Below are 12,572 nucleotides of genomic sequence, written 5' to 3'. Positions count from 1 at the left end.
ATAAAATGTGTACTGCTTTAAATGCAGTAGTTTGTCCGATTGAGTTGCATCCAGAACACAACACCTTACACTTGCCTTTAGATAAAGAGAAGTTACTCGGCTATGTTCTGAATACATTGTTACAGTGGGATTGATAGCAGGGGGCCCACACCAGCTGAATAAAAATGTGGCCTGAGTCCTATTGTCCCAGCCTCCCACCAGGACTCTACACGCTCAAATTGGGAGAAACCTTTCAATGGGTCAGAGCTTACAACAGGTTTCGGTGTTGTTGGGTGGGGAGGAGGGGTGTCAGAAATGGGGCTTCAATTGGAAAGGCTAATTGGGAGGGGCATATGACGAGCAACTATCCCAATATCATCAGTGAAAATAGAAAATCCCAGTGAGTGAAAGGAGCTCAGGAGAAAAATATAACAATTTTGTAGTAAGGGAAAGAAATTGTACCTCAGCTCACTTGAACTTATTGCTATCTTTTAGCGTTTCAGCATTCACTTGATTTTTACTGCAATTCTTGTCTGGCTTCTGTGCGCAGCACCTGATTACCTGTGACCTCAACTCAAAGGATATGGTGACGGTGGATCATTGTATTAAGAAGCTAAAGCTGCTTGATGCCAAGGGTAAAATCTGGGGACAAGACATGATCCTGCAGCTGAATCCCACTGCTTTCAAAATGGCCGACATTGAGACCAAGGTAAAGATTCCTGGAAGAGGTCAGCTATTGTCAGGACAGTGAGAGAGGCTATGGGGGATGCTGACCATCCAACTCAAACTCTATTCGTGCTTTCTCCCCATATCCTTCAATCCCTTCAGCTGTAAGAACTGTATCTATCTCCTTCTCGAAAACATTCAATGTTATGGCCTCAACTGCTTTCTGTAGCAGAGAATTCCACAGGCTCGCCACTCTCTGGGTGAAGAAATTTCTCCTCATCTCAGTCCTAAATGGTTTATCCAATATCCAAAAACTATGACCCCTGTTTACCCCACTGACCCCTGGTTCTGGAACCCCTCAATCATTGGGAACATCCTTCTTGCACTTACACTCCCAAGTTAGAGTTTCATATGTTCCTATGAGGTTCCACCTACCGCAAAGACACCCCCTCTCAACTTCTTCTCAGCACCAGTGAGTGTAGTCCTAACCAATCTGGTCTCTGTTCCATAAGTCTTGTCATCTGGCAAATCTTCATTGCATTCTCTCCATAGCCAGAACATTCTTCCTCCGATACAGAGAAGAAATCTGCACACTACCCCAGGTTTAGTCTCACCAAGACCTTGTACAATTGTAGCAAGACATCCCTCCTGCAGGCAGGAATGTCAATTTGAAGCTGTGATCCCATCAGCCATGATCATATTGAATGGTGGAGCTGGATCAAGGAGGTGCATTGCCTTACCCCTGATCCTTGGTTACATGTTTGTCTGTTTGCAACTTGTTTTGTTTAGTTACAGGCAGATGACAACCTGTGAGACCATTGATTTAATTCAGATATTGTGTGAGCTGTTGAAAGAATCAGGGCCAAAATCTATTGTTTTTGATATCTGCAGTTAAGATGTGTGTGCCATTCACCTTTCTGCTACTTTAAAGGAAGTGTTAATCCATAAGAAATGAAATGCTTTCCTGTATTCAAACATCAGGCAAGGAAGGTCTTATGAATGTTTCCCTGCTGATATCGTGATTCCTCAGATACTGATGCAGTCTATGTCCAAATGATGTGGAGGTGCCAGTGTTGGAGTGGGGTATAACCTGGTGTTATGTGATTTTTAACTATGTCCAAGTGCAGCAAGCCCTGGACAATGTCCAGGTTCAGGCAGGCAAGTGGCTAGTAATATTGATGTCAAGTAAGTGTCAGGCAATGCCCATCTCGAACAAGAGAGAATCTAACCATTGCTCTTTGACATTCAATTGTATTGCCATCATTGAATCAGAGTAACACCCCAAAGTCCGCCATATAGAAGATGCAAGTCAGAAATATGATGTAATATTTTCCACTTGCTTGGAATAGTGAGCTTCAACAACACTTGAGAACTCAACATCATCCCAGACAAAGCAGCCCACTTGATTGGCACCACATCCACAGATATTCATTCCTTCTATCACTGATGCTCAATAACAGCAGTGCTTATCTGCAAGATTCATTGCAGTAATTCACTAAGGCTCCTTCAGTAGCACCTTTCAAACCCACAACCACAGCCATCCAGACAGACAAGGGCAGCAGATACATGGGAACACCATCAGCTGCAAGTTCTAAGCCATTCATCATCCTGACATAGAAACATATTGATGTTCCTTCAGTGTCAATGGGTCAAAATTCTGTAACTACAACACCCCCACCCCACCCCATCCCACCCCCCGCCACACACACACACACCCCACTATATCATTGTGGGTCTACCTACAGCAAATTAACTGCAGCAATTTGAAAATGCAGCTCGTCACTACCTTCTCAAGGGACAACAAGAAATTGGCAATAAATGCTGGCTCAGCCAGCAATATCCACATCTCATGAATAAATTTAAAAAGATAGCCAGCAGTAGTTCTTCAATGAAGCATATAGTTTGAAATGTTTCACAGTACAGACAGAGGCATCACACTGATATTATTTGAATACTGGGACACTTTCCTTTTCTTCAGTACACGTCATGACTCAAATCCCAATATTCCACATAGTTCAGTTATCACAGCCGACCAATCAGGTAAGCTGCTTCACAGAGGATTTTAAGAATGTTTCAATTCTGTGTTCTCACCCTCAAGTGAAGGATACTGTGGAGAGAAGAGCAACAGCAGAGGGAAAAAGGAAAGACCTCTAAATTATTTGCCGAATATGTTTGAAATGGAAGGTTGAGAATTATGTTGGAAAAGGCAGTTCACTGCTACAGGAAAGAATCCGACAGATTTTTGTCACAGGAATGTTATTGCTAGGAGCTACCATCAGCCATTTGACCCTGTGATGTTTCAGTGCATTGTAACTGCAATTTGTAAATCATGCTCACTCAAGTTGTCAGATTGAATAACACTAATTGAAGGGAGCTAAGTTGAGAAATAGTTTGGATAAGAACAACCATTGTTGTGTCTCATCCAATCTTGCAAAATTTCTGGTGTGTTTCTATTTTGTTCTCAAGAGCCTCACCCTGGGCAGGTGTCTCACAGACTGCTTGGGTCTAGTACTTCTATTCAATGAGATCATGGCTGTATTCTACCTGAGCTCCACTTCCCCACTATCCACATATCCCTTGATTTTCTGAGCTTCCAATAATATCAGTCCTCCATGAATGGTGAATGACTCAGCATCCACATCTCACTTTGGATTGCAAATTCCAAAGTTTTACAACTCTCTAACTGAAGTAATTTCTCCTTACCTCAGTCTGAAATGCCTGACTCATATTTTTAGGGACAGAGTCAGGAGGGAATGCTTAATTGCTTGATAAATTTTTTTCTTTATAATCAGTAAGCCAATGAGTTACAGAAGGGGGCCATTTAATCCATTGTGGCAATACTAGTCCCTTGTAGAGCTCTCCAATGAATCCCACTCCTCTGTCCATTCCCTAAGGACCTGTATTTTCTTTCTCTGAAGACTTTTAATCCAATTCTGTTTTGACTGTCTCTACTACATCATCTTCCATGACACTCTCTGGTTGTGTATTCTAACATACAACCCTTTAGACCCTTTTAATGGGTGACTGGAGTGAATATTCTTTCAGATTAAAGATTACAAAGGGACAGCCCTTTAAAATAAATGCATTGAAAGATTCTGTCCTTCTGGATTTGTTTTTGAGAGACAGATACTTGCAAATCCCTGTTTGTATTTACCTCTTTGGTCAATTGTCTAGGATGATTTGGAACACTTCCCCATTGAAGATATTCAAGACTGTCAGGCAATATTAAACAGCTGTATCTACAACTCAGTGCTGGCCATCACTGTTAAGCACAGGATGAAGAGGAATGCCAGTGTCTACTTGTTCCAGTGCGAGGAAGTCTCGGTGAGTCTGCATTATAAGGAAGTTAGGGGAAACAGGATAGATACTTTGTGAAATGCTAAGTATAGGAAACTATGATACTCTGAGTACAGGTGGTGGCTAAGTGGTAATGTCATATTACCTCCCAAACCTTATAAAACAATAATAATGTGAGTTCAAAGCCCACCACACCAACTGGTGGCATTTGATTTTTTTAATTTTAATCCATCTGGAATATAAAAGTTGTCTTCATAATGGTAACCATGATGACTGTTGTTGTGAAATGTTACTCATGTGACTCCAGATCCACAAGAATGTGAATGACTGTGTCCGTGCTGTATGACTCTCTGACTCTGAAATAGCTGAGCAAGCTACTCAGCATAAGGATCATTAGGGATACTGGCCTTATCAGTCCTGCTGAAAATGTGTTGCTGGAAAAACGCAGCAGGTCAGGCAGCATCCAAGAAGCAGGAGAATCGACATTTCGGGCATGAGCCCTTCAGTCCTGCTGACAACCCATGGAAGTATAAAGACACACTGCACATAGTTAACAAATAGATATTCTTACTCTCTGTCGTCACAGTGGGTTTAGAAGAAGTACATGACAACAGAAACTGATGGGTTGCATTGCAGGGCAGTGGAAAAGATGGTGATAATTTTCTTTGTTCACATTTTTCCCCTTTGGAAGATTGTGTGGTGTTAGAAGACTGACTCATAACCGGAAAGGCCACATTGTAAACACTACTTTCTACAATCATCTCTAAGACCTGTACCGAGACAGACACACACAACACACACAACACACACACACAACACACACAAAACATACATACACACACACAGAAAAATAATTTAAATTTCAACCAATAAAATCAAGCATTTAAGCTGAAATTTAAGCATCTCAGACTCAGTGAGAGAGAGATATGAGATACTTTCTTCTAAATAACTTTAAATGTTACAACAGCTTTACTGAGTATGCTTATTGCTGTATCCCTTTTTATTTCAAAAGGCTGACCTAATACAGACTGATATTGATAACATGGTCAGAGGGAGGAAAGAGGAACAAGGGAACCACGACATGCTCAGGTTTGTAGTTCACAAGAACATAAAGAGAACATAAAGAACCAGGAGAAAGCTATGCATCTCCTTCTATTAGCCTTGGGCCGAATAACATCATGAAATAATTCCACAGAGGATCATATGCCATCACCAAGTCACCTTATTTTACACATGGAGAGTCCTTGAAACGGGTACAGCTTTCTCATGGCCAGCTCTCAGAGTGAACAGAACCTCTGACACGTCTGCTTATGTCTGTCAGCCAGGGCTCTGTGATTGGGCCTGATTAACAGCCTCAATAAGGGAACTCATATTCTATCATTTCCAGCTGGCTGACCTCATTACAATCGCTACAATCATGGCTTACTTGCCATCACTTTCCTTAATCTCTTGGTTCCATCAGTCATCAAAATAATGAGCAAAAAGCTTGATCTAACAAAACAAATTCACTCATGGGATGTGGGTGGCACTGGCTAGGCCAGCATTTGCCAAGAGGACATTTAAGACTCAATTACATTGTTGTAGATGTGAAGTCAAAGGTCAAAGATGTGAAGACAAGATAAGGATTGCAGATTTCCTCCCTTAAAGCCATTAGTGAACTAGATGTGGTTTTTTTTCAAGAATTGATAGCAGCTACAAAAGGCTAGCTTTTTGATTAACTTCAAATTTCACCACCCTACAGTGTGGAAACAGGCCATTCAGCCCATCAGGTCCACACTGACACTCCGAAGAACATCCCACCCAGACTCATCCAACCCTGTAACCCTGCATTTCCCATGACCAATCAACCAAACCTACACATCTTTAGACTGTGGGAGGAAACTGGAGCACCCGGAGGAAACCCGCACAGACATGGGGAGAATGTGTAAACTCCACACAGACAGTCGCCTGAGGACTTGAAACGATATTCCCAGAATGTTAGCATGGGCTTCTCCATTACAAGTCTAGTGACATTATTAGTGACAATGCCATTACCTGCTCCTTTAATTTTAACACAGCAGGATTATAACTTTAATAATTGGAAATCCACAGAATTCCAACAATTTGTAACCACTGAGTGGAGAAATTTCTCCACATTTTAATCCTAATTAGCTAACCTCTTAATCTCAGACTACAATCTCTATTTCTGGACTCTCCAGATGAGGAGAAACAGTCTCCGTTCATCAAACCTGTCAAGGTCACTCAAATTTTACATGCTTCATTGATCTCTTCTGAAATCCACTGAATGGATGTCCATTATACTCTTGAAAAGACAATTCTTTGGTTGCACCAATCAGTCCACTGATTCTAGATGATGGCACTTCAGTGGTAATTTCCCTTGTTTAAAAGTGAAGACACTCTGAGCTAATGCTTTCTGTATCATGGGTTAAAATCCCCACTGAAACATTTAAATTCAGTTAATAAACCTGGAAATTTAAATTTAGTGAGGGTGCCTGTGGTTGTCATCATATGATTTTTAAAAGAAAAAGATCTATTTCAGCAACTTGACCATTAGTTTTGCCATGCCTCACTCCCTAGGCCTTGTGAGGTAATTTGGGATTAGTCACAAATGCTGATTTGCCAATAAATCCCACATTCTATGATTGAATTTTAAAAAGCCTTTGATAGACTACTCCCTGAATGAAAAAAGACTAAATCTCTGTACTCTCTTCCAGATCTGACCTAGAATCTATATTACTGCTGCAAAAGTTATTTACACTTCATAGAGTGATTTTATAGTTAATTTTTAAATTGGATTTTAAATACCTATTTTGATTTTATTTCTTCATGGGATATGGTTGTCGCTGGAAAGGACATCTTTTATTGCCCACGTCTAGTTGAGCTTGAGAAAGCATTGGTAAGCTACCTTCCAGAATACAACTGAGGCCATTCCAAAGTTCAGTTATGAGTCAACCACATTGATATGGGTTTGGAGTCTCATGTAAGTCAGATCAGCTGAAGATGGAAGATTTCTATCCCAAGGATATTAGTGAACCAAAAGAGTTCTAATAAAAACCCAGGAAATTCCTAGATATTTTCTGATCAGCCCTGTTTTGACAGACCTCTGGAGCAGATGGGACTTGACCCCAGACCTCCTTACCCAATGCCAGGGATGCTACCTGTGCTCCACAACACCCCATCCAATAGTTTCCTAATCATCATTGCATGTATTGGCTTTCTTCCCCTTAATTGCAGACTCTATTTCATCAGCTGAATTTAAATTACTTGGAGTCATTTTGAGATTCGAGCTCATGATCCAGTTGTTTTAGTGCAAGTTTTATTAATCCTGCATCAATGCTACCAGAGCTTCCACACTGAAATCCTGAGGAAAGCACACCAGACACAGGGGGAATCAGAAATAATAAAATGAATAATACCTATTAAAAACTGCTGTAGAGTCGTACAGTCATACAGCGCAGAAACAGATCCGTGCCAAACAAGTTTCCCAAACTAAACCAGTCCCACATACCTGCATTTGACCCATATCCCTCTAAATCTTTCCCATTCATGTACCTGTCCCAATACCTTTTAAATGTTGTAATTGTATCTTCACCTAGCACTTTCTCTGACAGTTCATTCCACATATGAACCACCCCTGCGTTAAAAAGATGCCCCTTATATCTCTTTTAAAACTTCCTCCTCTCATCTTAAAATACGCCTCCTAGTTTTGAACTCCCCAACTTTAGGGAAAAGACCTTCACTATTAAACCTCTATAAGGTCACCAATCAACCTCCTATGCTCCAGTGAGATAAGTCTCAGCCTATCCAACCTTTCATGAGAACTCAAACCTTCCAAATAAATTTGGAATTTATAGTCTAATGGTGACCACGAATCCATTATCAATTGTCAGAAAAACCTGTCTGGTTCACTAATGTCCTTTAGGGAAGGAAACTGCCATCCTTACCTGATCGAGACTACATGTGACTCCATACCCACAGCAATGTGGTTGACTCTTAACTGCCCTCTGGATAATTAAGGATGGGCAATAAGTTTTGGCCTAGCCAGTGATGCTCTCCTTCCCTGAATGAATAAAAAATTTTGAACCCTCTGCATTTTAAAAATATGCTTCCTATAGCATAGCGAACAGAACTCACTACTTCCACTAAAGGTTATGCTGATCTGGAATGCAGTGCTTGAAAGACAGAAAATTTGATTAAACACTCTTATAAGGAAATAGAATAAAGGGGTGGCGGGAGGGAGTGTGGAATGTACAGGGCCATGGAGAAAAAGCAACAATGGGAGACAAATTCAACAGCTTTTTGGCATAAATTGGTCAAATGACCATCTGCTATGATGTTCTATTCTAAGGACATATAACTAATGACCACTGGACTGTATGCAGAGTTTCAGAAGAAAATACTTTGGTTGTCTCACTTTACTGATTCCCCCAGTGTTTGGTGTACTTTCCTCAGGATTTCAGTGTGGAAGCTCTGATTTGCCAGCATAGTTGCATGGTAGCATTGATGCAGGATTAATAATCCAAAGACCTATGCTAAAACAACGGGATCATGAGCTCAAATTTCAAAATGACTCCAAGTAATTTAAATTCAACTGCTGAAATACAGTCTGTAATTAAGAGGGGAAAAGCCAATATGTGCAATGGTGATTAGGAAATTACAGGATGGGCTCTTGTGCAACAATGGTAGTGTCCCTGGCATTGGGTCAGGAGGTCTGGGTTCAAGTCCCACCTGCTCCAGAGGTGTGTCAACTACGGCTTTTGACAGACTTGTCAGGTCTAGTGGCAATCAAACTATTGCCTGAACAGTTTCTGAGTAAGTTTACACTATTGCTATGAGTCCTGTTTTCAGTGTATCAATGTATCCATCTTACCAGATTGTCCTCATGTGTTGTTATTAGCTGCATTGATCACAACTTGATGCATTCTGTTGTTGCCCTGCTGTTAAACCCTAGTCCATCTCTCTCTCTCTGTCTCTCTCTCTCTCTCTCTCTCTCTCTTTTTCTCTCTGGAACCATTTCAGACAAAATCTGGAGAGCATGCTGTCTCATCAACCTCGGCCACCCTATGGGAAACCTGTAATGCCCCTTCCTCATGAAAGATGGATGCCACCTGACTACGATAAGCCTCCAAACCCTGAAGCATCAGACTGCGGGAGCTGGATGGAGCAGCACTCCAGGGCACCTTCTGAAATCGGTACAGCTGCTATTCACTCAAACCCTGCTTTGTTCATTTTGCCTTGCCCTGAGATCTTTAATTTGAGATCTGCCTTGTTTAACGCAAACTCTTTTCACTAGATTCAAAATCCGGTTTTGATGATCCAGAGAAGGCAGTGCCACCATTCTTGACCGTTCAAAAAAATATGGTGAGTCAACACATACCAAAAGACAACTTGCTGGTAGTTTCCATCAAAGTATTTTATTGCTACAAATGGTTTGATAACTATTCTTACAAGCTAATGGATGTCTTTATTTCTGTTCTGCATGTGCTTACCTACATTTGTCCTGGTCCACCTTCATTGTAATGTTAGAATTTCCATCCTTATGCTTAAATCTCTTCCCCTCCCTATCTTTGTAAACCCTTCCTTGTACAATCCTCTGAGATTTCTGGTTACCTACTACTCTGGGCTCATATGCACTCCTCAATTCCTTCACCATGTAGCTATGCCATCAGCTGTTCCAGCCTTAACCTCTAGCATTTCCTTCCCAAACCTCTCGGCCTCCCTCTCATCCCTTCCAAAGAAACCTCTTAAAACCTTGTGTATTATTGCTGCTGCCCCACATTTCTTCCTCCCCTCTCTTGATATCATATTGATATATGGTTCCACATGATGTTAACCAGAACCCTGATACCTTGAACTGTGATTATTGTTGTGGTGAGTCCTGTCAGTGAGTTTCAGCATCAAACCCCATCCTCCCCCAAGTCATTTTCTGTCTCAAGTTATTTTGCCTCATCCCTTGATGTGTTGGAAGGATTTGCAAGTTGATAGTCAACCCATTTGACAGCATTATGAGCACACTACTCTTGGATATCTTGCCCTGGGTTGATTCTGGCTCTGTGGCAGGGACACTACCCACCTCAAGAGCATGACTTCAAATGAGCAGGAGTTCTGGCCATTGGTTTGCTCCTTCTCTCACCCAGGGATGCAGGTAGGAACTGACATTGATGATTCAGCCATTCAAACCTTCTGCACTATTCAATTTGATCATGATTTATAACACAAGGTTCCTCACCCATCACAGCTCTATAATCCTTTTATACCTTTATTCAACAGAAATCTATTGACCTCATCCATGAAATCATCACCTCTTTCACAGGATCTATAGCCAATTAAGAGGAAGAATTTCAGATTGCTACTTTCCTTAATTAAAAGCAAAATAAAAACAGGGCATGCTGGAAATCGGAAATAAAAACAATGTGAACTGGAAAAATTCAACAAGGTAGAAGGGTTGGGTAGGGGGAGGGGACTCATTCTGGTCAGCCTAGGAGTGAGGGGCAGCTGAGTTTGAGTCCTGAGGGATGGAAGAGGGTGGGTAAGGTCAGGTCCAGATAGTGGAATGGCGGAGTTGTTGTTGGGTTGAGGTCTGGTGGGAATGGGGCCAGGTATGGGGTCTGCTCAGGGGCTTATGAGAGGTGGGGTATGTGAGTTGGGGAAGTTGTTTGCTCCCTGGGGGGAAGTTTTATGTCAGACTCAGGGAGCAGTAAGTGGCAGTCCATCTGGGAACATATGAGGTAAGTATGGGGCCAGGTTAATAGTTATTCAGGAGTTAGACTAATATTTTAACCCTTCCTGAGTAACTAGTTTACTTGGTTTACTCAGATTTAAATAAAAACTTTTGGAGCATTCCAGCTATCGAGAATTGCTGAGCAAAATCTTCAATTTCCCAGGCAATTCCTTTCGTGTTCCAAAGGGAATTCCATAAGATGCACATACTATGTCAGTTTATGATGGCATAACTATTGTGCAGCTGGTGGAAAATCTGCCTCTTTCAGACCTACCCTGCACAATTTTTTTAATTTTAAACACTTTGATCAAATTGTCCCTCCGCGTTCCATGCTCCAGTGAATACAAGTCAAGTGGAGTCTTGTTCCTAATTGTGACCGAGCTGGAAGCATTATATCAGCACAGTTCAGATTTGACCCTGGGATCTTCCTGGATTCTATGTTTGTTCATTGCACTTGTAAGCAGTTATTGTTGATACAGCACATTTATGATGCTGGATCAAGGTTCTCATTCATAGTGTGTGAAACTTTAAACGTTGAACACTTAATCTGCTAGTTTCTATAGGAACAAATGGAATGATCTTTACCTGACCATAACACCAAACTAGGTAGTCATTGTTGTTGTAACTTAAAGCAGATGACATGGCACAAGCCCAAGTCTGAGTTGTGACCTACAGGGATGGTGTGGAGCTAATTATGAGAGTCATAGAGACATACAGCACAGAAACAAACCTTTCTATCCAACTTGTCCATGCTGACCAAGTTTCTCAAACTAAACTAGTCTCGCTAGCCTTTGTTTGACCCATATCCTTTAAACCTTTCCTATTCATGTACCTATCCAAATATCTTAAATGTTGTATCTGTACCTGTATCTGACACTTCCTCTGGCAGTTCATTTCACATATGAACCACCCTCTATGTGAAAAAGATCCCCTCAGCTCCCTTTTAAGTCTTTCTCCACTCACCTTTAAAATATGCCACTAGTTTTGAACTCACTCATGCTATGAAAACCACTTTTGCTATTCACCTTATCAATACCCCTCATGATTATGTCAACCTCTATAAAGTAACCCCTCAACCTCCTAAGCTCCAGTGCAAATAATCCCAGCAAACCAGCCTATACTTATAACTCAAGCCCTCCAGTCCCGTCAACATCCTCGTAAATCTTTTCTGAACCCTTTGCAATTTAATAATGTCCTTCCTATAGCAGGGCAACCGGAACTGTACACAGTACTCCAAAAGTGGCCTCATCAACGCTTTGAAAAAACCTCAACATGTCTCAACTCCTATACTCAATGGTCTGAGCAATGAAGGCAAGCAAGCTAAGTGCCTTCTTAAATACCCTGCATATCTGTGATGCAACTTTCAAAGAACTATGTACCCTAACCCCTAGGTATCTCTGCTCGACATTCTGGATTAGAGTGGTGCTGGAAAAGCAAGCAGTTCAGGCAGCATCCGAGGAGCAGAAAAATCGATGTTTCGGGCAAAAGCCCTTCATCAGGAAAGCTGATGAAGAGCTTTTGCCTGAAACATCGATTTTCCTGCTCCTCGGATGCTGCCTGAACTGCTGTGCTTTTCCAGCGCCACTCTAATCCAGAATCTGGTTTCCAGCATCTGCAGTCATTGGTTTTTACCTAGTTGATCTCTGTTCAACAACACTACCCAGGGCCCTACCATTAACTGTATAGGCTCTGCCCTTGTTTGTTTTACCAAAATGCAATACCTTGCATTTATCCAAACTAAACTCCATTTGCCACTCCTTAGCCCATTGACCCAATTGATCAAGATCCCTTTGTAATCTTAGGTAACCTTTCACTGTTGGCTATACCACCAATTTTGATATCATCCACAAACATACTAATCATGCTTCCTAAATTCGCACCCAAATTGTTTATATAAATGAGCAACAAA

The 12,572-nt window shown here is 41.4% G+C and overlaps 1 protein-coding gene across 2 annotated transcripts in view; it reads left to right on the top strand.

Annotated features, from left to right (window-relative positions):
• eps8l3b (EPS8 signaling adaptor L3b) overlaps positions 1-12,572 on the top strand; it is a 77,708-nt gene that overhangs the window by 35,107 nt on the left and 30,029 nt on the right. For both annotated transcript variants that reach the window (XM_043716449.2, XM_087973472.1), the window contains exons 6-10: positions 530-688; positions 3,820-3,969; positions 4,955-5,031; positions 8,962-9,134; positions 9,236-9,303. In XM_043716449.2, the coding sequence (XP_043572384.2) occupies positions 530-688; positions 3,820-3,969; positions 4,955-5,031; positions 8,962-9,134; positions 9,236-9,303 (627 nt within the window). The remainder of the gene's footprint in view (positions 1-529; positions 689-3,819; positions 3,970-4,954; positions 5,032-8,961; positions 9,135-9,235; positions 9,304-12,572) is intronic.

This window comes from Chiloscyllium plagiosum, unplaced genomic scaffold (genome assembly GCF_037043375.1).
Source record: "Chiloscyllium plagiosum isolate Xiang-an unplaced genomic scaffold, Cpla_swu_hap1 HiC_scaffold_26, whole genome shotgun sequence".
Classification (NCBI taxonomy): domain Eukaryota; kingdom Metazoa; phylum Chordata; class Chondrichthyes; order Orectolobiformes; family Hemiscylliidae; genus Chiloscyllium; species Chiloscyllium plagiosum.
This window is presented reverse-complemented; position numbering and strand designations above follow the sequence as displayed.